A 26,896-nucleotide genomic window follows, 5' to 3' on the forward strand; every position below is an offset into this window, starting at 1 on the left:
TATTCCCTTCCCAATGGCACAGGGGATTCTGTGTTAGGCCACACTCATGGTTCCAGGCAGAAGGGCCTAAGTCTGTCAGTGGGTGTCAGGGTCTTAGTCATTTAGCTCAAAGTAAGCCATTGGTTAAAACCTTTAATAAGAAAAAAAAAATGGGCCATGTGACATGGAGGATGGAGCAAGACTCAAGGAGGGAGCCTCCAATGAAGTCTTGGGAATGAGACAAATGAGACAGGGCCGCCTCAGTGATGGGAAAAGGGGCCCTGCAACAGGGCTAACTTAGCAGGAAGAATTGTTTGACATGCAGTCACATAAAGTGGGTGAGAATTTAGTCATGTGCTGCTTCAGGTATGGTTTGAACCAGAGAGTGGGTGGAGGGGCAAGTGTCGGTCTTGAGCTGGAAAGGTGGTAATTCCACCTGTGGTGAGGAGGAGGCACGCTCAAATTTAGAACCCAAATGGGGAGCAGACAACCTGGAAGGTGGTTCTCTCTCCTCATGCTCCTCCCAGTCTCAAAAACCGGGAGCTCAAAAACTGGTTTAAAACTGGTTTCAGTACATCTGCCTAACTGCGTATGAGACAAACAAGGCAATCCTGCCTGGTTAAATAGGGGAAGAACCCTTCAGGTTGTGTTGATCTGTCATCCCTCATCTCCTCAGCATTTCAAAAGATGTTGGTGTAACACTCGGATCTGAAGCGATGACTGCATCAAAAATGAGGAATGCAAAAACTTCAAACTCTAGGTGCACACGAGCGGGGTGACTGCTCACCTGAGGTTTATTCCTGTTTATTATTTGAGTAAATCACAAGGTAATAACCACTATCCAATTTGGGATTTTGGTCATGGTCAATTTTAGAGGGACATAACAATCCCTTTTTAAAAAACCTACTGGCCACTAATACCCATTTTGTCCACACATCGTGGAGTTTTACCCATGCCAGTGTCTGACCCCTGCCCTTTGCCATGGTATCAGGTGTCTCCATGGCACATCAAGGTAGATTGATTGATGGCTGCCACTGGCTCACAAGCTTTAAAAATAATCTTCAGCAATTTGTTCCACTTTTGTATCTTAGCATGTGATTTTGCTTTGTGAAACACAAAAGATAAACCTTATATTTAGGAACCATGTGGTAGGGAGGCTGGTAGAGTAAGGTTTAATTGACTTTTTTTCCCCTGCAGCCCTTGAAGCAATAGGATGTGAACCCAGATTAGATGGTGGCAAACATATTTTTGTAGAAGGAACTTTTACTTGTTGAGGCTGAATTTACACTGACAAGCCTCAGTCATCCTTGATCTCTCCGTCTCTCTCCCAAAATCAAATTTTCCCATTTACCCATTCTTCTGCCACAATATTCCTGACTTTATCGGTCTTTTCACATCCCCTCACAGTCCTCCCACTTAAAGTCCTTCTATTCCCTGCATCCATCCTTGACACTGCCACCCAAGTCAGAGTGTTAACACACAAATCTTACCAGGACGCGGTGCTGCTCCTAGCATTTTTTTAATATAATTAAGTTTAAACCCCATCAGATGGCATTTGAGAGGATGGTATCTGGTCCAGATTTATCTCTTTAACCTCCTTTCCTGCCTCTCCCACCCCCAACACACACACACTGAGCCTCCAGCGACATCCCTGTATTTCTCGACATGCTCTGCACAGTCATATCTTCGTGGCTATTGGTGCGTGCTCTTTCTTCTGCCCAGAAATTCTTCCTGCATTTCTGACCAGCTGACCTCTTCAACTCCTTCATGAATGACCAGTTCAGAGACCCACTTCTACGCAATCTTCCCTCCTACCCCCAGTCAGAAGTAAGCAAGACCTTCATGATGCTCCATGGCATTTAGAAGGAACCAATGTGGAAAACTAGCTTGATTGCCTTGTAACATTTTGCTTATGGTGAGTCTGTCTCTTCCACTAAGCCAGAAGCTCTGGAAAAACCAGTGGCCATTACTTGTTCATCTGTGTTATGCTCCCACTTGCTTCCCCACCTGCTTTTCCAAAATCCAGGATCCTGTATGGTCTCAGACACACAATGAACCTCCCCAAACACTCGTTGGTTTAAAGAACAAGTGATATGTTGTATGGGATTTCATGAGTCCCTTTATTTTTGCTTTCTTAACGAGCTTATGCTTATTCAGGTAAATTCACTTTCAGGTCCACCTTTCTGACTTTTGGATTCCAGTTCTCAGTCATTTCTCCCCTTTGGCACAAAACTGGTTACACAGTATATACGGAAGTCCTGGTCTTCAAATTATATGACAAAGCCTGAGAGTCCTAGGCCTTTTGCCAAGCTCAAATAGTACACTCCTTGAAGCCATGGGCTAAATTATGTGCTAGTGAGAACACTCTCTACTTCATCTTGGTTGTTTTTGGAAAGCAAACATTTCTGTAAAGCTCTTTCTCCTAATATTTAGCTTAAACTTTTCATTAGCTACAGGCCATTTCTCCCTGTCTCATCATCTTCTGAGACCGTACATTATCCTGTTACTTCATTTATAATGGGAGCATATTTATTTTCTGTGATGATGGCTCCCCTGAGCCTTCGTTTTTCTTAGCTACCTACATAAAGTTAACTTCCTCAGTGGCAAATTAAGGACAGATTACAAGCAGCCTGGGAACCAGGCTCTGTCACCACAGGGGGCCACCCACTCAGCCTCCTTCTGTTCAACCATCCGAAAGATGCAGCTGCTAAGCCAGCCCCGGCACGGGGCTGCTCTCCCCCTGCCGTCTCTTTATCTCACCGAGGGAGTGGAGAAGTCCCTTTCTTCATCAGGAACTGGTTGGGTTCGGATTTTGAGTTCTCTAGACTCTCTTCTTCTCCTCCCCCTACCCCAGCTGCCTACCATCTTCCTCCTACACCAAGGCCAGCAGTGACTGCGCTCCAAGACTCCCCCTCCTTCCAGAACTGCCTCTCGGTTTCCATAGCAACAGAAAAGGTTGGTGGGAAGCAAAAATGCTGAACTGCAACTAGTGTTGGGATTGAGAGGAGGTGGTGAAATGTGGGCCTCTCTGGAGGCTGCAGAATGAGGGAAAAGGGATCATCCAGATGAAAGCTGGGGAGAAAGAAGGCAGGTGAGGGGCCCTCAGAGGACAGATGGACAGGGAGGCTCAAGGGGAAGGTGCTTCAGCAAGTAGAAATCACATTGGTTAAAAACATGAGCTGGGAGGAAGAAACAGGAGGAAAGACTCAGAAAAAGTAATACAGAATTCTAAATATAATGCAGAGGGGTTAGATTAGGTATAAAACTGGGAATAGGTGATTTTTATTTCAAAGGTGAGAAGTGGAAGGCAGTAAGTAAAATGCAAATAAAAGAGGATGTTGATGTTACAGGTAGATAAGAATATATATATATATATATATATATATATAATAAAGCAATGATAATGTACCTGGGCTTGTAAATTGTGCCTCTACTTATCAGTCATGGGTTACTTATCTTCTCTGAGCCTGAATTTGCTCCTGTTTGCTAATCTATTCAATTAGAATGATTATTATTTACCTCAAAAAATTGTGGGGATCACGTAGAATCAAGCCCACTGAATGGCCACTTATAGCAGGTAAGGTAGTTTTGTTTTGTTTCATTTTGTTTCCGTTGTTTGAGGTTAAGGAATGGTATTGCAAAGAGGACTTGGGGCTGGAAATTTAAGCTAAAATGCATAGTAAACTGTGCATTGTTATATAGTTTCTTTGTGTATTTACTTCAATTTTCCATGTGTGGTAAGTAGAGGGTATCAGGGTAACAGGAACCTGAGTACAAGGTGCCATGCCACATGCAGTTTCAGCCTTTTTATCATGAAAATAGGAACCATCACTTTCCTTCAGAAAACCTCATCTGAGGTTTTAAGAAAGCTTCCTATGGTATCTGCTCATTTCCTCTCCTCACAGCCACAGTACTGTTGGCCTCAAAAGCTCTTATTTCTCTTCTCTCCCCTTAGTTCAAGACGTTGCTGCAAAGGTAATAGCCCATGTCCACAGTCATGTTTCTAGTGGTCCACTAATATTTTTTGAATGACTCTCTGTGCCATCACTTCCTTCAGGACTCCAAGGCAAGAGAAGCTAGAAAACTTGTGACCTAACTAAAGTTAATTTACACCAGGATGACTGTGCTTAGAAGGATATGATATTATTGTAGTGGCTCTACTTCTCTGCCTTCTTGTCCTGACATTGGACAATAAATAGTGGTGATGACGACTAACACTTGAGCTTGCTGTTCCCAGTACTTTATGTGGATGGTCTGATAAAATCTTACCTGAAGCCAATGGAATTAACATGGAGTTATTGGCATGCCTGTTTCCACATGTGGAAACTGAAGGAGAGAGCCAATAAGAAAGTTACTCAAGATAACATGACTTGTAAGTCTCAGGTTGGGCTTGAAATACAGGTGGAGTCTATCCTTTTCACCACAGCACTGTGCTCCTTCTCCGTGGAAGAAATATCTGGGCTCCATTGGGAACTGTGTCTTCCTGCTATTACTACTGCTTTTTAGAGGTAACTGTTTTTTTCCTCACTTGGTGTCATTTAATGAATAAAGTGAGAATGTATGAATATGCCCCTTGGCTTCTATTTCAAGATGTGTACTGAGCCCATCTGTTTATCTTTTTTTTCCCCACTTAGGTCCCAGTAGAAATGTGAAAAAGGAATAAAAGTCTCATGATCTTACAACTATGAAGATAACTGGAGAAAAGCTATAAGAGTATGAGAGGTTTCAGTAAGTATCCAGAAGTCAAAAAGAGCATAGAAAAGCCCTGAATAGCACACTGAAGCAGAGGTAGCTTAAGCCTGATATGTTTCCTGAATCAAAAAAGGAACCCAACTTGCCCATTGAAACCCCAGGGGTTTCAGCCCGAGAGAAGGAGGGTAGGGTGAAAGGGGACACTGAGAAGTGGACAGAAATTGGGGACAAATTAATAACAAAATGTTATGCACAAAACTGCCTCCGTAACCCCTTCCCTCCCCTCCCCAGGCATTCATCTCTCTCCTCAGGCCAAGAAGAAAATAGATGCTTATTTTCTAAAGATATCTGAAGAACATTTCTTCAGAGAACAAGAGCAATTAGTGTGGTAGTATTTGCAACACCCTGATCATTACAGGGACATTCCGCTCACTACAAAGTGAAGCCTAGAAAAAAAAAAAAAAAGGTACCTATGTGCACAGAGCTTCCAGTTAGCTTTTCTCCTGCTTCTTCTTGAAATTTGAATAGACAACCACCAGCTACCATCATTGAAAGACAGCCTGTGGTATGACTGAGGAAGGCCCAGCTAAAAACAAAGCACAATAGAAAGGCTAACTCTACAGATAATTCAAGGGAAAGAATTTCAAAATGAAAATAACCATCTTCTAACTGGAATCCCTTGACAGATTCAAAGCAACATTATAGATAAGGGAAAAGTAAAGGGTGCCACGAAAAAGGAACAGAGAAGAAGAAAAGGCTTTGGGAAATTAAACATATTATTGCCAAAGTTAAAAAAATTAAAGATTAAACTCAATATCTTAGAGTATAAGATAAAATAGAAAGAAATGGTAAATGTTAGGACAAGGATAAGTGACACTCGGGAAGTGAGGAAGTCTAATATCTGGCTAATAAAAGTCTGCAAAAGGCAATAGAGAAAATGAAAGGATAGAAATGACCAAAGAAATAATAGAGGAGAATTTCCCAGAATGTATCTTTATATTTAAAGTGCCTAACAAGTGTGAAACAGGATGAAAAAGACACCCACTTAGTCACAAGTTAGTGACACACCAGGATAAAGAGAAGATCCTGAAAACTTCTGAGAAGGAAAAAGATCACCTGTAAAGAAATCAACGTCATACTTTCCTACAACCACATCAAATGCAACAAGACAAAGGAGCAATGTCTTCTAAGCTCTGAGAAATATTAGATGCAGCCTGGAGTTATATACTAAACTACAGTATTAATCAACCACGGGAGCAGAATACAGGCTTTTTTAGATTCACAAGGCTTCGAAATTCACCTGTCATGTATTTTTCAGTTATTTTTTAAAGTTATTTGAGTGTATGCTCCAGCAGTATGAGAAAATCTAATCAGGAGAGAGTAAAACATCCAAGAAACAATGGATTCGATTCAACGGTGCAATGACAAAAGAGTTTCAGAGTGATGACTATGAGGCAGTTCAGAGAACAAGTGCAGCTTGGGACAGGAAGACTGGGAAAGGGGATCCCTAAGAAAACAGTAGGGCAGAAAAATATGCAGCATCATGGAGACTGTAAACACCTAAAAACAAATAAAGGCAGAAATGAAAGAGAAGGGAAACGTACTCAGGAATGACAGGGAATAGAAAACAAATATTACAAATAAGTAAAAGGTAAGTTCTAGGTTACTTATTGCGTTTCATTCACTGTGTGAATGGTGTGGCCCACCACACATCATAGAGGCCTACCCTCATCAGGGTGGGAGTTGGACCCGAGGGACGGGGTGTTTTTTATCCCTGACAAACATTTCCACACCCCACGAGGGGCATGGAGATAGAGCAACATGGTACTTCCTAGTACCACTGCAAGCTTGGACAATGAAGACTTCTGCAGGGACCCCCCACAAAACACAGTTTCCCTATTTGTCTAGCAACACTTGGGTCTCAAGTATTATGGGAAGACATCAGAGGCTGATGCTGACGGTGGTGGAATTTTATACTAGCGCTGCATTGGAGACCAAACTAAGTTGATTTAATACACTAAAAATTGATATTTCATAGAACCTGATTTTGTGGGCCAAGATTCAGTCTCTAACTCTATTGGTGGTGGGTAGCAGGTAGAAGAGAAGGAAAAATGATGGTATGAATAAGCTAAATCCTCACCTTCAATGTCATTTACTCTGTCAGTATATGATACCTAGAGCGAAAATTAGGGATACATGCATCTTATATGGAGATCACTTCCAGAAGCACGAAGCACAGAAATGTGTAAGGTATTTGTTTCTGGAAAGTAGGGTTAGGAGTGGGGAGAAGATGAAGGACATTGTTTGCATTTAAGTTTTATTTGTATGTTGTGTATATATACACATATAGTTATATGTACATATAATATATACATGTAACTTCAAAAAAATTTAAAAACTGTTTCTTTTTCTGTCAGTCCATCTCTCCAAATTCCCTTGCTACCATGGAATTGTTTAAATTGTTCTTGTGTCTCTAATGTGAATCACCTTCTTGCAAGAGGGCGAGGTGATAAATCAAATAGTTAACCCGTCATGGGCATCCAGTCATCCATTTGCCAAGCCTCTTCCTTTCTCATTTCCAAGAGTGCTCTCTAGGACACGAGGAAGACCCCATTTAGTACTGTCATTGTCTAGGCTGTGGGGTAACAGGAAGCCGAGGAGCCTTAATTTTCTGCATCTAGACTTCGGCTCTGAAGACTGCTTTGGAAATAGTAAGCTCTGATTACAGCTTTTTAATGTGCACTGTTTTCCCTGAGCTAGAGAACAATCTTCTGAATTGGTATCAATAAAATGATTTCTAACAGGATCTGTGACACTAGAAGTTGCCACTGATGCCAATGTAATTACTGTCTCCGGACCCAGCCTCGCCAGGCAGCACAGATGATCACCTACAGCCACCGGCTGATGATTAGCCAGTCAGTCACCTGACAGTGAGCGCTCCCTGGGAGGTTCGGTGGGGGGTGACAAGGCAAGAGAAGACCCTGCAATGACCTTTCCTTAAGGCACATCAAACTAAAAGTTGCTGAGGGTACAGAGCAGGGGAGGAAAGCCGGGATTTACACCTATCAAAAGACAGAAATAAATAAACATATCCTTGGTTTCACAGACAGAACCCTGTAGATCCACGTTGGATTGGAATAAAAATGGACGCTCCTTGATCTGGCCCATGTTGACCTCTCTGGTTTTGTGTATTGCCTCTTTTTGTTTTTGTCTCCTGCATCTCAATGGGACCCAAACCACTGGGTGTCCCCTCATGTGCCTCCGTGTCCATTACGTGAGTTTCATTTGCCTGAAAGGCTGCTCTATCACTCAGCCTTTGTCAGGCTGCAAATTTTCCCAATCCATCAAGAGCTGGTGTAAATCTGACCCCGTCTGTGGAGCCTTGCCTGAGATACTCATTGTGATGCTACCACTCTACTCTGAATGATAGTGCCAATCAGTTATTGCGCTGACGTGATCTGTTTTCCTGTTTGTTTCTCCACCCAGTAGACTGTAAGCTTCAGGAGAGGAGAGGTTGGGTATATTACTCATTCCAAAAGAATTAAAATAGTTAATACATGTGAAATACTTAGAATGGTGCCTAGGATATAAGCATTATATAAGCATTTATGATTATTATCATTATTATTATCATCATTATTATAATCGACATTTGTTGTTTAGGAGCTCCCGCGTAATGTCAGGCACGCAAAAGTGGCAGCTAAGCAAATGCTTCTCCACTTGAATTATTGGAGCATCTTAAACAAGCCGAGTTTTAGAGCTGAGGAGGTCGGTCGTTGTCTTGGCAGTGGTCATGGTTCCAAAGTGGAGGTGAGGATGATTTCCTTAGATATTGGTAACATACAGAAGGGAATATCTTTTAAGACGCAAAAGATCTAACAGGTGAATAAATTTAGTTTTGGAGGATAGGAGGGAATTCCAGATGACATTAAATTACTGAATACAGATTTGCTGTTGGCTTTGAGACACCATATTAGCCCTCAGAAGATGAGCTTGTTTGGAGAAGCTGATGTAACTCAAATAACTTCGTTTTCTTCAGGATTACCTGGAAATAGATGGCCAATCAGTCAGACAGATGTTTCCATGCTCATCCTCCTTTGCTGTCTGTATGTGTGATGTGCTCACATGTGCTGCCATCAGGGGGAGGCTCTCTGGGCACAGATAGGATGGATCATTAAGCTGCCTTCCCATATGGTGCATGAGCAGCACGTGAACTGTGATTTCACAGGCAAACAGCACTTTCACTCATGGAGGCATGACACGATCCCTAGGATTATGGCAGGTCAGTATCTCTTTTGTTCATGCATTTTGCCATCTCACTACCTTTGTTTATGATTTCATTCAAAATTATATCATTGGCCCCATCTTCTGTTTACACAAATCCTATCCAAGCCCATTTCCTTCAGAGAGCTTCCCTGACCACTCTGGTGTACAGACATCTCCTCCTTTTCGGGGCTCGTAGAAATTCATAAGTTCTAACATTTATTTCTCCCATGGTTATATTGTATGCCATGAAAACACACTGTTGTCCTTTATTGCTAGTTGAATGTGTACAGCTTTTTAGCATTCTTAGGCTAGTCCCAGCTCACTGAGTAGACCGTAGGATCTTTAACAGGAGCCTGTGTTATGCCTCTTTGTAGTTTCTGCCACAATTGGCACAGTTTGATGAGTATAGTAGGTATACAATAGGTATTTCCTTAGAAATGAATGGATTAGTCACCCAGGAAATACAGTCAAAAAGATTTTCCTGGGAGCCCCCTCATAAATGCTTACCTACTTTACACTTTAGATTGTTAACACATGTTAAAGGATAAAAGATGCAGGCTTTTCTTTAAAAAATTTTTTTTAAGATGCAGGTTTAAAACACACAGGGTTATATATTAAAATGCTATGGTCTTCATAATCTGTGTTAATAAACTTCATAGTATTTGTTGATATATTTTGTAGTCTGGATACAAGATTAGGTTAGGTATACTTGAGGACAAAGCTACTAGACTCTCGAATATTTAAATATACTCCTAAAAATTAATTATCACAATTGGATCAACCATAATTAAGGGAACATTTCATTGCCGTGAGTGGGTGGGTGTCCTTGATTATGTTTCTCAGGGAAAGTGCTAAATGCAGTCCAGTTTCCCTGGAAGTCCCACAGTACTCTGCCAACAACATGTACCACTGTGTGGCTGCTAAGTTCTTTGTGTGGCTCAGTTCTTTGAGAGTATGTACTATTGATTAATCAAGGTCTGTGGTGAGTAAGAGTGAATTAAGGGGCCATAACTTCCTAACATCCTTCACAGTTATTTGATATAAGGTCATGAAATGGATAGGTTATAAGAATTTTGGTATTTCTAGCATAATTCATGTAAGTGTCTTCCTTGTATCCGGTGGATTATGAAGGCAAGAGCAATGAAGCCTTGTGGCAATTTCTGTGTATCATTGTGCTGTCAGTAATTCCAAAGTGGCTTGCTAACTAAATGGAACAAGCACTCTTGTCATGATCATGATTCATTGACTATTGAAAGCACACAGCCAGCCCTAATCTAGTTCTTGCCACAACCTTGTGAACTAGGTAGTACTGTCTCCTCTCTGCACTTGAGGAGCTGATGCTCACGGAGGTTAAGTAACCAGCCTGTGATCTCACACCAAGTAGAAGAAGCCAGACTATGAAACTAATCCTGTACCTTAAAGTACAGTAGTCTATAGTCTTTGCAATTCCTACTGAGAATAATGATCAAAAATATCAAATAAATCCTTGACATAGTCCTATAGCTCTAGTTCATTTTTCTAGCAAATTCTCTTGCTCACTTTCTGGAATGACTCTTTACATCTCCTCAGCAGAGTATCTCAGATTCCATGTTCTTGTCTCATAATTCATTAGAAAATAAAAACCACTAGAGGAAATATGCCTCCATATTCTCATCACTCTTTATAAAAAATCATGATAATACCGATCCTCTGTCTTCCCTACTACTACAATAGGAATATCCCCATCAAAGACAATTCCTCCACTTATCTCTGAATTCCAACCCTTCTCAACTTCATTCATTCAACTTTCTTTTCCAGTATCAATATCTGACATTCCTATCTGATCATTCCTTTTTGTAGCCAAACATGACTCCAATCTTTTCTGTTTAAAAAATTCTTCCTTTGACCTCCAAACCACCCTGCTTATTTCTTATTTCATATTCTCAGCAAAACTTCCTTCAATAGTTGTCCACTATACTATGTCTTCAACTCAATGCATTACGGCTTCTGTACTCCTTACTCCACTGAATGTGCTCTTGTCAAGTTCTCCAGTGGCCTCTATGTTGCCAAATTGGTGGCTCTTTCTCTAGTCTCACTTAATTTGATTTCTCATCACCATTCCATTCTAACTGATCACTTTCTCGTGGAAAAAGTTTTGGGGAAAGATCTTTCCACTTTTAGGCACTTTGAGGTTGAGGTGTCAGTATAGCATAGAAGTAAAAAATTTTTGTTTTTGTTGAGTGTAAGTGAGGTCACTTAAGGTGAATGTGTGGAGTGAGAGAGAAGAGGAAAAGAGATACCCCAGGGGAGAAATAGAGGCAGGGAAGTCTACAAAGGAGCCAGAGAAGGGGTGGCTACTGGGGCAGGAGATGCTATGGATACAGAAGCCAAGGAGGAAACAAGTGGTCAACAGAAACAAAGACCACAGAAAGATGGAGTAAATGAGGACTGGAAAGAATAGACTGTACTTGGGGAACTAAGAGTTCATTAGTCACCATTTATAAATAATTTCAGGATGTTGACAGAGGCTAATTGTATCAAGGCCTGATTGTATTGAGTTGAGGGGCAAGCTAGCAAGTGTAGACATTTCTTTGAAGAAGCCTGGTTTTGAAAAGAAGAGAATCCAAACAGACATAGTATTGAGGGAGGGTTTTGAAAAAAATTAGGTTGTATCTGAGCTTGTTCAGAGATTGCAGAAAAATATCATTTATGCTAGAACTGAGAATAGAATTTGTTTAGTCTCCTGGATTTATTGAGATAACATATGTATAATAGTTTTAAAGACTATAAAGTGCAATAGGAATTTAACATGGTATTCTCATTTCTACTGTATCATAATCAATTACCAGGAAGTAAGTGGATTACACTTTTTGACTGTATAGCATACCCTCCATTCCATTCCCCACTAAAAGAACCTCATTATTATTTATCCAGCAGTTCTTAAATGATTGAGTTGATATGATTTTTTGCTTGCTTTTTTTTTTTTTTTTAAGAGTAGGAGATTTCTAGAGTAGATATTGGCCAGCCTATATTTTTCATTCTGAGCTAGCAAATAACTGGATGGGTTACATAGTTATAAGCCTGATGAATAATAAGTGCCCAGCTTGTTCTTTACAGGATCACTCCTTTCTGATAAAATGGTGTATAATATAGCTCCTGGCAAATAAACTTGGGATACTCTAGATTCTAGGCCTCTTACTACCAGATCTCCTTCAAAACTTTGGAAGGACAAACCTAATTCTTCTTGCCAACCATCTAAACAGATATTGGCTTAGAAACCCAAGATGTTCCACAATGCTTTGGATATGAATCCTAATCATCTTTGCTCAGTCTGACAGAAGGTAAAAGTTTAACAACCTGAAATTTAATTCTGTGGCCTCAAGGGGCAGAAATCAATGACCTGATATTTAGAGGCCTATATTAATTATTCATTGTATTTTTCTCTTCTCCTAATATGCCTCTATAACTTCTAAGGAGAGTCATAGGGCTCTTGTTTCTCAATACTCTCTTAGATCATATGTTCCTAAATGAATGGATAGTTTCCAATGTCTATGATGTGCATGGTATATTCCAAGATTAAGAAGTCTGGGATGAAGTCTGCGACAAGTATGCAATGACCTGGAAGGTATCATTTCTGTGTTTCTTTAGCTTGAGTTTTCTGGTGGGTAGAAATACATAGCAATTCATAATGACAATTCATTAACTTTAAAAAAGATTATACCAGAGGGTAAACCATATCTTCCATGAACGCTACTCCTGTTTGATGTCATGTCTTCTGTATGTATAGAATGACTCCCATTTAGATGGTCTCAGACTTGAGTTAGAGGTACATGTGTTTCTTTGTTTTTTTTATAATCCTGTGTATGGTGGGAATTTCCTTAGTCTGGATTTCCTAATCTCTGCGTGAGGCAAAGTTTTTCTTTTTGTTTGTTCAGAGCCCATACCTTTTCTCAGCTCACCTACATTATGTTGCATCAGCAAATCTTATTGAGAAAAAATTTTTGCCCTTTGGAGTAAGATTGGCCTGAATTTGGAGCTTGAGTGGGTTAGGCCAGATATTTGGTATCTCTCTAAGTTTTGCAATTGGTTAAAACTGGAATAATAATAATACATACTTTGTAACGTCTGTGGGAGAGGTAAATATAATGTATGTAAAAAATATATATAACAAGTTTTTGTTAAACAGTAGTTATTTTATTAAATTATTTATATTGAGCTCTTCTACCAATAGTTATCAACCATAAGGATGGCCAACAAATGAATATTTCCTGTAAATGTGATTTATTTAGGGGCCAGCAGAGCTGCAAAGTAAAATGGAAAGAGTGTAAGGCAGAGAGGTAGGAATTTCTCAGTTCTGGCCTTGCTGCTTCTCATATTAACTAGCAGCATGACCTTGTATATAATTACCCATGCATATGAAACTAAGTTTTCAGGGAGATTGCACTTATCATTGATGAAAGAATAACATCAGACTCTGAGCATTATAAATCTCGTGTAAACCTCAAGTAGATTGAGTTTAATTCAATTAATCAAATATTTATTGTGTGACCATTATGAGCTGCTTAGCTCTATGAGGGATAATAAAGGATAGTTATGTATAAACATTATTAAGGACTGTTATGGATGGAATTGTGTTCCTCCTAAATTTATATGTTGAAGTCCTAACCCCCAGTACCTCAGAATGCGACTTTATTTGGAGATAAGGACTTTACAGAGCTAATTAGGTTAAAAATGAGATCAATAGGGTGGGCCCTAATCCAATGTGACTGGTGTCCTTATAAGATAAGGAAATTTGGACACAGACACACACACAGAGAAGATGATGTGAAAACACAGGGAGACTACTGGCTAGTGAAAGCCTAGAACAGATCCTCCCCTCACATGCTTCAGAGGAGCCAGTCTTGCCAACACCATGGTCTTGGATTTCTGGCCTCCAGAACTGTGACGATAAATTTCTGTGGCTTACACCACACAGTTTGTGGCACTTTGTTATGGCAGTCCTAGCAAACTATACAAGGACCTATAATGTGGTAGGAAAATAATACTGAACAAAACACGATTCTTTTTCTCATGGGAAGGAGTTAGGTAAAAAAGCAGGTAATTTGGCTTTGTATGATAAGATTGCCCCATTAAAGGTGTATATAGGGTGCTGTGGGAGGCCAGTGAAGGATAGTTGAGCAATACCACAACAGAATTTGTAAAAGTCTTCTCAGAAGGAACTTCTGAGCTGGGATTTTGAAGTAAGAGTTATCCAGGCTAAGAATGAGTGCAGGAAGGGAATGTTCTGGTCAGAGAACAATGTGTATAAGATGCAGTGTGTGCAAAGACATGGAATTATAGTTAAGTATGGCATGGATGTAGAACTACAATAATTCAACACAGCCAGGGCTTAAAGAGGGGTGAAAGATGAAGCTGAAGAGGTGGGCCAGGTCCAGACCAGTAAAAGGCTCCACAGAGGAGGTGGGGGAACCAGGGCCTTGAGGAATGGGTCTTTCTTGAATAGGTAGTTTGGAGGAGACAGGCTATGTTACATAGCAGGGAAATTATGAATAAAGGTATATATTTGGCAGTGAGTGTTCCAGTCTGATTAGAACAGAGACCCTCTTGAGAAGTAGTAGAGACAAGGTAGGAAATTAAGAAGTAGGATAAAGAAGTTCCTCAAAGGACCAAAAATATGACAAACTGGGAGTGCTTCCAGGGCATGCCAGTGTCCTGGTCAATGTCTGCAATTTAACAGGGGCTCTCTAAACATTTGCTGAATGAGTGATGGGAGGAATGATGGGATAATGTGGTCTTAGTGAAATGAGCAGGAGCCTTTTTTTTTTTTTTTTTTTTTTTTTTTAGCAGGAGCCTTTACATCAATGAGGTTTGGTTTTGAAATCTAGGTGGTGCTGGCCAATATTTTTTAACCCTGTTGAGTTTCATTTATGAATATATAATAATAGTATAATAATATTTTCTTCATTTATCAATATGGGGATACTAATACTTATTGACAGGGATGTGGTAAGAATTACATGGGATAAGTTATATGAAACCAAACTGAACTTTAAATCCATCTGATCAGTGTATATCAGAAGCTATGATATGCCAGGCACTGCACCAGGCTTTAGGAATACAGAGATAAATGAGACCTGATGTCTGCCTCTAAAGGAACTCATTTTCTAGGGTGGGAGGCAGACATCTGAGCATATAATCACAATACAATACAATAGAGATTAGCACAGGGCTAAGGGCGGGGTGCCAGGGGTGCACAGAGACAAAGTGACTATGCCAGCCAGATGACAGGGTGGTATAAGGAAATACTTCCGGGAGGAAGTAATGCTTAAGCTGAAACATGAACAATGTAGCACAATTAGGTGAAGAAGGAAGAGAAAGGAATTCCAAAGAGAGTGAACAACGGGATCCCTTTGCAGCTGTGTTTTTCTAGTTTCTATGCCTGTAGTTCTCTTGATAGAAATATACTCCTGTCTGATCAGCTTAAGCAAAAACACCCTCTCTAGCTCTTAGGAGACTCCTGAAGACTGACTCTTGCTCTGAATATTCTTAGCTATTGACTAGGTTCTCTTTAACCAAACAGGCCTTCAGGAACCTTGCTGTAGCCACTGGCCAGATTCCCTCACTCCTTTTCTCTTTCCTTCCTTCCCTTCATCCTTATTTGCTTTCTTTCTTCTTCCTTTCATCAAACATTTACTGTGTCTACCTGTGTAAGCCGTGAGTTATCCCTGGAGATACAGAGAGTCAAAATATATCTATAATTCTCAAGGAGTTAAAAATAATCAAGTGTGTGGGTAGCAGACTATGGCTCTTTGACCAAATCTGCCTGTTTTTGTAAATAAAGTTTTATTGGAACTTATTTACATATTGTCTATGGCTGCTTTCATACTACAACAGCAGACGTGAATAGTTGCAATAGAGACCACACGACTTTGAAAGCCTAAAAATACTTACTATCTGGCCTTGAGAGAACAAGTTTGTTGACCTCTGTTCTGCTATTTGTGTGGGGGAGAGATGGTGGGGGTAGGTGGACAAGTAAATAGGTAATATGGCATGGTAAAATAAGTGGTAAGAAAGGGAACTACAAAAGAAGGATTCTTGACCTATACCTTGGAGGGCCAGGGAAGAAGTGACAGCTAAAAGAAGTGACAACTAGGCTAAGAACTAAAGGATAAAGGGGAGTTAAGAGGGGAAGGAAGGTCATTCTTGGCAGAGAGCAGCATGTGCAAAAGGCCAGGCAATGAAAGATAAATACACAGTTCTCTAGAATTGTAAAGAGAGAAAATGGTAATAGAAGAGGCTGTAAAAGGAATTGGGGCCAAGCAAGTCATAAGGATCCTGGATATGAAAGCCATATTAAGGATTTTGGAAACATAATCTCCCATAGGTAATTGAGAATCACTGGATTATTTTAAGCAGAGTAGTGCTAAAGCAAACGTGTGCTTTAGAAAGAGCACTCTAGCTGCTGCAGTAATACTTAACATTTGTCGGGCATTTGTTCTATGCCAAGTCTGTGCTAAATGCTTCGCATGAATAGATGTATATGCAAATGCTTATTGAGTAGTTGGACAGCACTGGAAACCAGGTAGAAAGAGGAAGAGGAGGACCGCGATGGATCCATGAGAACTAATGATCTCTCTAATGGACAGACAGGTAGAGCACCATGCACATTTAGAGGCAGGAGGAGGATCAGAGAACACCAATGATTGGAAAGAGCAGTGTAATGTCACAGAGCTGTAATAAATATCAATAAGGGAGCGACTATCAATAAGGAGTGAGTGGTGAAAAGAAGACATTGTAAAGAGGGCAAGAGAAATGAAGTAAGAAGAAAGGGGGCTGGGATTTGGCAAGAAGCAGGTCACAACTGACTTCAAAGAGAACAATTTTAGCCGAAAAGCTGGGAAGCAGGCAGGATTATAGGGGTTAAGGAGGTGACTTGAAGTGGGAAAATGGAGGTCATTGCCTGTTGAACACTTGTTTGAGAGATCTATCTTTTTAAAGAAGCAAAAAAAAAAAATATATATATATATATATATATATATATATATATATATATATATATATATGACTGTGGCTGGATTTCTTAAAGTTAGTCCATAATTCAGCAGTTTGGATAAGTTTTCTGATTCATGAAGTAAATTCCTCTTCCCAAATATCTGGTCATTTGAAGCAACACTGGAGATAAAATTATGCAAATGTGCTGCAGGACTAAATTAAAGGCCAATTCATGTGAGCGTGAGTTAGTAATGGGAGTTGTAGTCCTGCATTATTAGAAAATGGGGCAGCTTATTTTAATGCTTAAAAATGTAACTGGAGTAACTTCCAGATGGAAGTAAAGGCCTCCTCACTATCGCCAGATTAGAACTGCAGCTAGTGTTTTTCCTAAAAGGCCATTCTTCCAAGATGGTCATCCCTGAACATGCCCTCGTTTCTGACTTTCCACTGCACAGGCAATCAGTGTCCTTCCAAGGCTAATGAGATCTACAAGAACAATTAACAGCTCTGCCAGTGCCAATATTGTACCCTGCAACTTTAAAGAGCTCAAAATATTAAATAACAAGTCCAAAGAACATTTCTCCTAGATCCCTCATTAGATTGATTTTACAGATGAGTAAACTGAATCACAGAGAAGCAAGACAGTGGAAATGAGAACTTCTTTCAGTTCTCTCTCACACCACGGCGAGGCTATTGCCTATTACATTTGTAATTAAGCTGTTGTCCAGATAAAGAATGACTCCCTCCTGGCTTTGACTTTTGGATGCCAACAGATTTTTAAATGCCTGTAGTTAAAAAAAATATATATTTTTTTCTGTTGCAGAAGTGCATGTGTAACCAACTACTGGATTAACTGAGTTTGTAAAATTATAGCTGCACATTTGCTGTGAAGGCACTCACTTCGGAGACTAGACTGTTTCAGAAACAGGATGGTGTTGGTGGGAGTGTGGCAGGTATTTTTCTCTTGGACACCTTTCAATCTCAGTAACTTTATAAAATTTTCTTAAGTGATATTTAAAACAAGAAATCAAAAAAAAATAAATAAAACAAGAAATCATCTTGGGTGTTATTAGTCTTAACCTTTGGGGACAATTTATTTTTCTGCTTCACAAGTGTAACTTCTTTCTTGGATCATGATATGCTGCAAGAACACTTAAAAGGTCATTTTATCAGGTCAAGTGCAAATGGTGCTCTTATTACAGCAAAGTTATATAAAAGAGGAAAAAAGAAGTAAGTACATTAGCATGTAAAATGCACCACAAAAATGGAATAGAAAATTTCAAGTAAATACTTATAAGATCAATCTTCCTTAAATCTTTTGTCCAAATGGATGACTTCCAAGATCTCTGTGGCTCCACTCTTTAGCATCACTCTGACCCTCAGCACATCCTTTATGAATGCTACCCACACAAGTGTACAAAAAAGCCAAATCACATAGGGCTCCTGGAATTATTTTTATTTTTTATTCTGTAAAGGCTGCATTTTGGACATTTTAATAATGGTCAAAGCATCCTAAGCCAACCTCGATGGCAACCTAGAAACACAGGAAATGCTTGCAAAAAAAATGAGTTGGCATAATTTCATTCTTCCCCCTTTTTGATTAGAGTTTACAAATATAACTGTCAGCTAGTTATCCTGGTGAGGCTATGAGTCAGTCCTCCTCCAATAATATAAACTTCTTAATTCAGTTTTTGGACCATAAATCTACCATAACACTGAGAATGTTTTAAGTATCTTTATCTTTCTTTATGCCCTTCTCTGAGAAATCTTATCTCTTCCAGTGTCTACTGTAATTTGTTCCTAAAATGACCACTGTTAGTAAGTAATAAGCTGAGGGACGGTAATTATATAAAAGGGTGAGGGGCAAGATCCCTGTGATGCATGTGTGTATGTGTGTGTGTAAGCACATGAAGGAATGTGTGTCTAATGTGCATGCAGCCCATGTGCTTTTAGCCCAGAGCTGATAAGCATGTTGGGGTAAAAAGTAGAATCTATATATGGAAGTATTATTGCATTATACATTCTGATTCCCTTATAATTTTGTTGAATCTTCCAGAATTACTCAAGCAAACTGTATCACACATGAAATATGCTTCTAAAATTAAACTAAATAGGAATGAACCATTAATGTGCATGCAAATAATCTGATATGTCTGAGAGCAATACTGTAACCTGCTAGAGGTCAAGGATCATGGATTGTTTACTGTTACGTTCTTAGTGATTAATACTCTTCCTAGCACATATAAAATGTCTAGGGAGAGTTTGTTGCATGAATGAATGAAGGGTACTAATGCTCCATGTTCCACTGACAAGGCCTACAGTTCAAAAATAAGGCTGGAGATTCAACTACAACAGTCTGTTGTGCATCCAGATACTATGGGGTGATGTCTATGTACACAGAATTATGCTAGGAGTTGTGAGAAAGGCAAGAGAATTGAATACAGAGAACATGGACTTGAAGTTCTAGTCTAGTGGGAGACACAAGATATATATGAGCAAAAACTTAACTTCTAATTCTAGATAGTGAATAATGGCATGCCAAATGTAATTTTTCATACCAAATACAAACTCTACATGAGTGCAGAGAAAAGAGAGGCTCCGGAGGACTAGAGTCATTAAGGAAAGCTACATAAACAAGGCAGGAATTGAGTTAGATGTTTGAGGATTAAGAAAAAAAAAAGATTGAGAGGGGAAGGAAAGGAAATAGCTGTCCAAGATGGGGAGAGGAGAGTACAAATGAGTAGTTATCAAGAGAAGAATGGATAGTTTGAGACTTCAAATTTAGGAAGCAGTCAACAGACTTGGAAAAAAGAGGTGATGATAGAAACATATAATAAGGAAGTAAATAAGCATGTACATTTTATATACTAAACTCTTCATATATAAACTCCTTGCTTTAAAAAAAAAATAAAAGTAATGTTGAAACATAAACCTATTTCAGGACCCGGCAGCTTTCCCAGAGGCTAGCGAGTAGCACATCTCAGTAGGAGGGAGCTGGCCATGTATGACTTCAGAGGGGATGGAGCAGGTAAGTAGGGCTTGGATAAGTCTTTGGATGAAGGATTCTATGTTGAAGGAGCTTTTGATTGCAACGTGGATCTAACTCTCCCAAAGTCTTAGGTGACTTGATGTAGTTTTGTAGTTACCCTTTAATTTTATCAATTTCCATTTATTTTGTATATTTCAGGATACAGGAAAGTCAAATGTGTGCACAAATATCAGCAAACCAGGACCAGGTACATAAAGAGAAAGTTTGGAATTCTACTTTTCAGATACTGAAAAAAAAATCACAATCAGTAAAATCAAGGATAAATATTAAGAGCCCAAAGGAGAAGCAATACTTGATAGATATACAAAAATAAATGGAGGTCCTGCTTTCTTAACTGTGTCTAGGGACTGACGTAAGAAATCTTTATTAATCATAGCTCCGTGGATAAATCATCCATATATTGTATTTATGTGTCAGAGTATGTAGAACAGGGTTAGTAAAACATTTTTTTAAAGCTTTCAATATACTTTGAAAGTTACTTATATGGATCCTTTAAAACATTCATTAATGGAATATTGATTAAATGAAAAATTAACTCTTGAGAATGTTTCCTAAATAAAGCATATCTATGTATGGATGTACAATGAAGTTTCAAGCAACATTAATTACATCCTTTTGATGTCTCTACTGTCTTGTTCTAAAAAGCTAGTAAGACCTGCACTACATCACAGTTAATGGGAGTGTGGTGCTTGTTGCTTAGGCAACAGGATGAATAAATGCAGGTCAGAATGTGCTTCAAGAAAAATAAAAGCTAGAATATGATACCGAGTGGAGACCAGCCAGCTCTAAAAGATTCTTCACCCTATTAATGAAATCTGTTTCTTAGAGTGGGCTGATCATATAGTGTGCTTTAACTAAATTCATAATTAAATAAATCAGATTATGGAAATCAATAAATGATTTATATAAAGGTAGAAACTAGTTTTTCTGATACTAGTAGCAAATAGCGTATAGCAGCATATAAACCAACAATTGATAGCATCATTTTATGATTTGCTCAATCTTCATAATTAACTCCTCTAAATGATCAAAGTTTTTTTTCTTTTTTAATTAATTCTCTCTCATGAAGAAGGTATTTCATTGACTAATCTGAATTAACTATCTCTTCTCATTTTCAGGAAAATTACATGTAAAACTTAGAATTGAAAAAAAAATAAAGATAATAATCTACGGAGAAGCTCAGACCTTGGTTTTGTCACATATACCCAGGACTTTTGCCTCCTGGATACATTTTGGAGTACTTATACATAATTCATTCCTGAATGTTGTTCTACGACCTCGAAATGCTCAATTTGAAAACTGTTTGATTAACCTTTCAGTTTCGGGCTTTCAAAAAGGGGTTATATTTGCTCAAACGTGTTCAATATTCAGAGGAAAATTATGCTGAATTCAAATATTTGGAAGTAGCCAAAAAAATCTAGAGAATCCAAAGACCTTCCTAGCTTCTCATGGGACCGGAATAAATTTGGACAAGGGCTTGAGGAGTGAGGATGAGAAAGTCTTATCTCCAGCAGAGACAGAGAGAAAGAATAAAGACATCAAAATGTGCAGTAAATAGAAATAACCATGAAAAGACTTTCATTCTGTTTGATAGTTCCGGGAGTTCTTCGTGTTCTCTGTTTAGTGTCCTAAGTCTGTCCTAAATCTGCTCAGTGTCCTAAGACTGTCATAGCAACTGAAGAAATTTCACTTTTCTTCCTATTTAAATCCCCACAATAACTTGCCTGTCTAATCAGTGACAGTTCTCTCCAACACGAGGAAAATAACAGTAGTTGCGTATCCCATTATAAAAAACAGGTCCATAAAGGGTTCTAGGTATACCGTCACTTAGGGCTCATCTGTCTTATTACATTTATGTGGCTTTTTACAAAAGCTAATGGAGCATACACTTTTTGGGGAAAAAAGGCAGAAGTTTAACTGATTTTTAAACCCGTAATAGACAAGTCAAGCGTGGAGAAAAAGAATCTCAGATGGAAATTAAAAAAACAAAAAACATAACAAGCTCTCGTATTTTGTTATCAATTCTCGTATTCTGTTATCAATTTTGTTATCAATTGTTAAGCTTCAGGTGTCTTGCCCCAGTATTTTATTTAGAAATAGCTATCAGTTATTTCTGCAAGCCACTTGTGTGCTACATGCTTATAGGATGCTCTCTCTAAATTTAGGGATCAGTAAAACGTGTGATGAGAACTTAAAAGCAAGGAAAGGTAATAAGGACTGTGACGTAGCTTAACAAGGGAAACTGGTGAGCACTGGGGGAGGTGTATGAATGATTAGAAGCTGTATTATGGGTCTGCATGACTCCCCCCGCCCCCCTTCTTCCTCACCTATATTCATCACAGTGAGAAGTTTGCACACACCGGCTGTAGATTGCATGCAGCCCAGCATTCCGAAGTACATGAATGCACTTAGTCCATCGGCCTCTCTCTCTAAATACTGACAGGTAGTTGATGGAAGTGTTTGTTTTTTATCTAAAGTAATAAATAACACTTCGGTGCTCCTCAATCAGCGTGGGTAAGTAAGTGAATGTTCTCCATAATTGACCATCTGAAGCAGTTTGCTAACAAACTAAAGGTCGTCCGCATGATTTAAACCGCTTATCGAACAACTATCAGGAAAGGAAAAAAAAATCATCTTTACACCATAAACATAACAAATTGCCTAATTGTTCACGAAACGCCGATGCTCGAATGCAAGAATACGTTTTAGGAATGAGAAGGAACCGGAGTGCTATAATCTAACCGGGTATTCCGAGAAGACAAATTTATAAAAATCACACAAAGAATGACAGGGAGAATATAAATGTTAATCCTCTTTCCCTGCCTATAAATAGTACCCTCACCGGTTCATTCATATAATACACATGTATAAGAATGCCTACAGATCTCGTTTTTCAGCAAGTGTCTACACGTACACAGTAAGTTCAGTCCTAAGGGCATCCGATTTTCTGATGCAGTTACATATATAAATTGACCGGTTTCAGTGCAGATGAGGCTGCCTCTGAGCCGTGGAAGACACATAAGAAGCAAAGACAGACAAAAGGCAGCTCCGTGGACACAGAGAGCGTCTTACCATAAACTGTACATTGTCAAATCCATTAGCCATCAGGTGGTTCTCGTACTGAGGTAGCCCAATGCTTTCCAACCATTGTCCCACTGTTTGGACGGGGCATCTGGGTCCTGTAAGAGGATGAAGAGGGAAGCGTTTAAGCAGGGAGTAGCCGTCCACTGGGTAATAGCGGTAGTCCTGGGCTGAGAGGTGGCATTGCCACATCATGCTCCTGGGAAAGTTGCTATCAAAGGAGCCCGCCAGCTTGACAGATTAATGTTCTCAGCGAGAGAGCAAAGTCAGAAGTAAAACATAGTTTGCCAGGCAGGCTGTGGAGTATGACTTGATCCTAGCTCCACATTTCTTACATATTAATCTTTACTACCGACCAGTACGTCATACAGCCCCCAAAACCAGGCAGCAGAAGAAGGCATATCAAGCTGTCAGCTTAGGCTGGTCTGCGTTCTATGTGATTGTTGGAGTACTCCACAATGAGCAATGCACGGCCGCCAGCCAGGATTCTTTTTATCAAGTACTCCTACACTCATCAGTATGCAGCTCCATGCTCCTTGCTCCCCCTCGCTCGCTCCCCTTCATTACCCAGCCCAGGCTACACCTCGCATTTTCAATAATAGCCATCAGATAAGGCAGTCTTTTTTTTTCTTTTTTTTTTCTTTTTTTTTTTTTGTGTCTGCAAGCTGTAAGCCTGCTGCTGCTGCTTCCTCCTACACACCCATCCAAGCGTCAATCCTGAATGATGAGAGCAGTCAAAACAAATGCAGAAAATAGCAAGATTCAAAAGCAAACCAAAGTGCTTAAATCTGAATTGAATCTTCATACTGGTTATACGTTACAGGGCTATTTGTTGTGGAATTTTACGTTTCAAAAGACACCAGGAAATGCAAAGCTTTAACTATAGCTGATCGCGGAGCTCACTCCAGGTTTCCTTTCTCCTCTCCTTTTCTTCTCTTTTCCTTTATTCCATTCTAACCGCAACACAGATACATGTTTCTGATTTAAAGCTTTACAGGGCTTGGAGAATAATCATTCTTTCTTTAATGCGCTGTATCAAAATGAACCTTTTGAAATATTTTTTCCCCTTTCTGAATTACTGCAAAAGACAGAAACTGCATCACAGTTTTGAAGTCAATATAATTCATTTCTCATTTGCAGGGCTTCTTCCAAACAAAAATATTATTAGGCGCAAGAGATCCATTTTCCCCCTCTGATATTTATAACCCAGTCTACCAGGGTTAGCATGCGAAATTAGCTATAAAGGTAACATTACTGGATAGAGATTTTTAATAAAGAAGAGGAGCCCTCACCAAAAATAATTCAAGAATAACAGATGCAAATGTGTGAGTTTTACTGAATGGCAGACAGATTGGGTAATTTATTTAATAATTGAGAGAAATCAGAGATTAATAATAGAACCCACAGAAAAAAAATAGAACCCATAAGACTAGATCATAGGAAAAGAATAGACTCTTACTTAAGATTGGGAGACAATGTACAGAAGGGTTAGTCTAACCTCTTGCTTATGGCAGAAATCCCTTGTCACAGGGGGCCCGGAAGATCATTATCCAATTTATGCTTGAATACTGCCTGAAACAGAGCTCTTACTACTTATCAAGACGCCTCCATTTATTAGATATCTTACTTCCTACCTGACTCCTACTCATTGGCTCCAGCTCTGCCTTTGGGGTTACACAGATGGGGAACAGTGCCTTTTCTACATAAAGTGTTTTAAAAATCAAAGAAGATAACTTTCATCTCCCCCCCACCCCCAGAATAGTGCCTGGCACTTAGTAAGTGCTCAATAAATATTTATTAAATATAGGAAACATTATTTTTCTTCTCTAGACCTTATCTTTCTCTTTTTAAGAACTTTGTCAGCCTGCCTGACACGGACTTTGAATCTCAAAACATCTTGTACTACCTCCTCCACTATGGACATGCATTTCCAAGTTCCAGTCATCCATCCCTCACCAGTGTTTCTTGCTTCTATCACCTGGATCCTATGTACTATTTCATGTTTATGGAACTGCCATCTACTTTAATTCTGCTATTTTATGAAATGTTTAGGTCCAACATGGTCTGATTCAACAATAGTGTCTATATTGGTTTTCCTATCTCTGATATTTAAAAATCTATTTGATACATGGTGTCAGACTAATCTAAGGCAGTTTTGACTATTAGGCTTTGTTTTAAAAACCCTCCATGGTTTTCAGTTGGCTTCAAAATAAACTCCCAGCTCCTTCAATGACATTTTGAGGTCTCCATGATCTGCTACAATTCATCTACATTTATTCCTTTTTCCCCAGTACTCCAGTCAGGTGGGATTTCTGGCTGGTCCCTAATGGGAGCCTGAAACATATTGGGGTTGGTTTTGTTATGTGCCCACATTTCTGTCCCTTCATTGGATTTGGATCAGATGATGTTTCCTTTAATTTTTTTATAATCTCTCCTAACAGGAATAAATGTCTTCTTTATCTGTTTGAAGTGGCATTCTTAGACCCTCTATTAGAACAAATATTTTCCATCTAATATTGTAATTATTTGTGTGTAAGACTTATTTCTCCAATGTAGAACTATGTCTTGTTAGTACTGCGTGTGCTAAGGATTCAGTATATACTTGTTAAATAAATAACATAATTTTCATTTCATAATCCAAACTACATAAAATTTTAGTTTCAGATTTAAATTTTCATTAAAAATTTTCTATCCCAAGTCTCTGAATTCTTTATTTAAAAGATGATAAGTAGGTTTTAATTTTTTTAAAGATTTTTATTTATCCATGAGAGACACAGAAAGAGGCAGAGACATAGGCAGAGGGAGAAGCAGACTCCTCACAGGGAGCCGGATGTGGGAGCTCAATGATGAACTCCGGGATCCTGCCCTGAACTGAAGGCGGATGCACAACCGCTGAGCCACCCAAGTGTCCTGATAGGTAGGTTTTTAAATAGAATTTTCAGGTCTGGATTTTTAATATCCTCATCCTCTTTTTCACTTACTTATAATTTATTTCTGATTGGTTCTAGATCTTTTAAAAAGGTCAACAAGTTTGTAGCAGTTTGGGAATCAGTTTTAAGGGGCTTTGATTGCTCAATATGGCTCGTATAAGAAGTTGAAAACAAGACCCTATTTGTCCTTGGCCAGTTCTAAAGCTAGTATGAGGTGGAATTAAAGGTGAATATCAATTGCCTTTCCTAAGGTCACATCCACACTGTTCATCCTAATCATTCTGAACTATGAACAGGTGGATAGGCTACAAAATGGTTGTACAAACATAATAATAATGTTTTGGCTTGGTAAAGCATATGCTGATTGGCTGGCTCCTAAAATCCTATCTCATCTCTTAAGATGAATAACAGGGACCAAGTACCTAGAGTGCCACACACTCACAGCCTAGGAATTAAATCATCTTTGTTAAATGAATGAGTCAATAATATTGGAAATGGCTTTCATAGGATTTTCATTTCCTAAGAGAGAGAGGGAGAGATGAGAGTTATTTCAAGGTCCAGACTGCTTTATAAAAACATAGCCTGCATACAGGCTAATATCCTAATGAATATAGATCCACACATCCTTAACAAAATACCAGCAAACTGAAATCAGCAATATATTAAAAGGATCTTGTACCACAATCAAGTGAGATTTATCATAGGTTCAATATCCATAAATCAATCAATATGATATATACCACATCAAAAAAATTAAGGATAAAAACTATATGATTATTTCAATAGATGTAGAAAAAGCATTTGACAAAAAACAATATTTATTCATGATAAAAAACCCTCAACAAAGTGGGGTTAGAGGGAACATATAGCTCAACATAATAAAGTCCAGATATGACAAACCCACACCTAACATCATACTCAATTGTGA

At 39.0% G+C, this 26,896-nt stretch overlaps 1 protein-coding gene and 1 long non-coding RNA gene across 18 annotated transcripts in view; one reads left to right on the top strand and one right to left on the bottom strand.

Annotated features, from left to right (window-relative positions):
- Positions 1 to 26,896, bottom strand: part of ANKS1B (ankyrin repeat and sterile alpha motif domain containing 1B) — a 1,043,873-nt gene that overhangs the window by 348,824 nt on the left and 668,153 nt on the right. For 15 of the 17 annotated variants that reach the window (XR_012005947.1, XM_072773232.1, XM_072773224.1 and 12 more), the window contains exon 15: positions 23,030 to 23,136. Coding sequence is in view for 16 of the 17 variants with exons in the window: in XM_072773232.1 (XP_072629333.1) it covers positions 23,030 to 23,136 (107 nt within the window). In the remaining variant the exon portion in view is untranslated. Of the gene's footprint in view, positions 1 to 23,029; positions 23,137 to 23,373; positions 23,587 to 26,896 lie in introns of those variants that run through there. The other 2 variants (XM_072773234.1, XM_072773233.1) reach the window with 2 other exon arrangements.
- LOC140602949 (uncharacterized) lies at positions 3,488 to 5,766 on the top strand. Its single transcript, XR_012005969.1, has 4 exons — positions 3,488 to 3,556; positions 4,406 to 4,487; positions 4,614 to 4,707; positions 4,963 to 5,766. It is a non-coding gene; the product is annotated as an uncharacterized lncRNA (long non-coding RNA).

This window comes from Canis lupus, chromosome 13 (assembly GCF_048164855.1).
Source record: "Canis lupus baileyi chromosome 13, mCanLup2.hap1, whole genome shotgun sequence".
Lineage (NCBI taxonomy): Eukaryota > Metazoa > Chordata > Mammalia > Carnivora > Canidae > Canis > Canis lupus.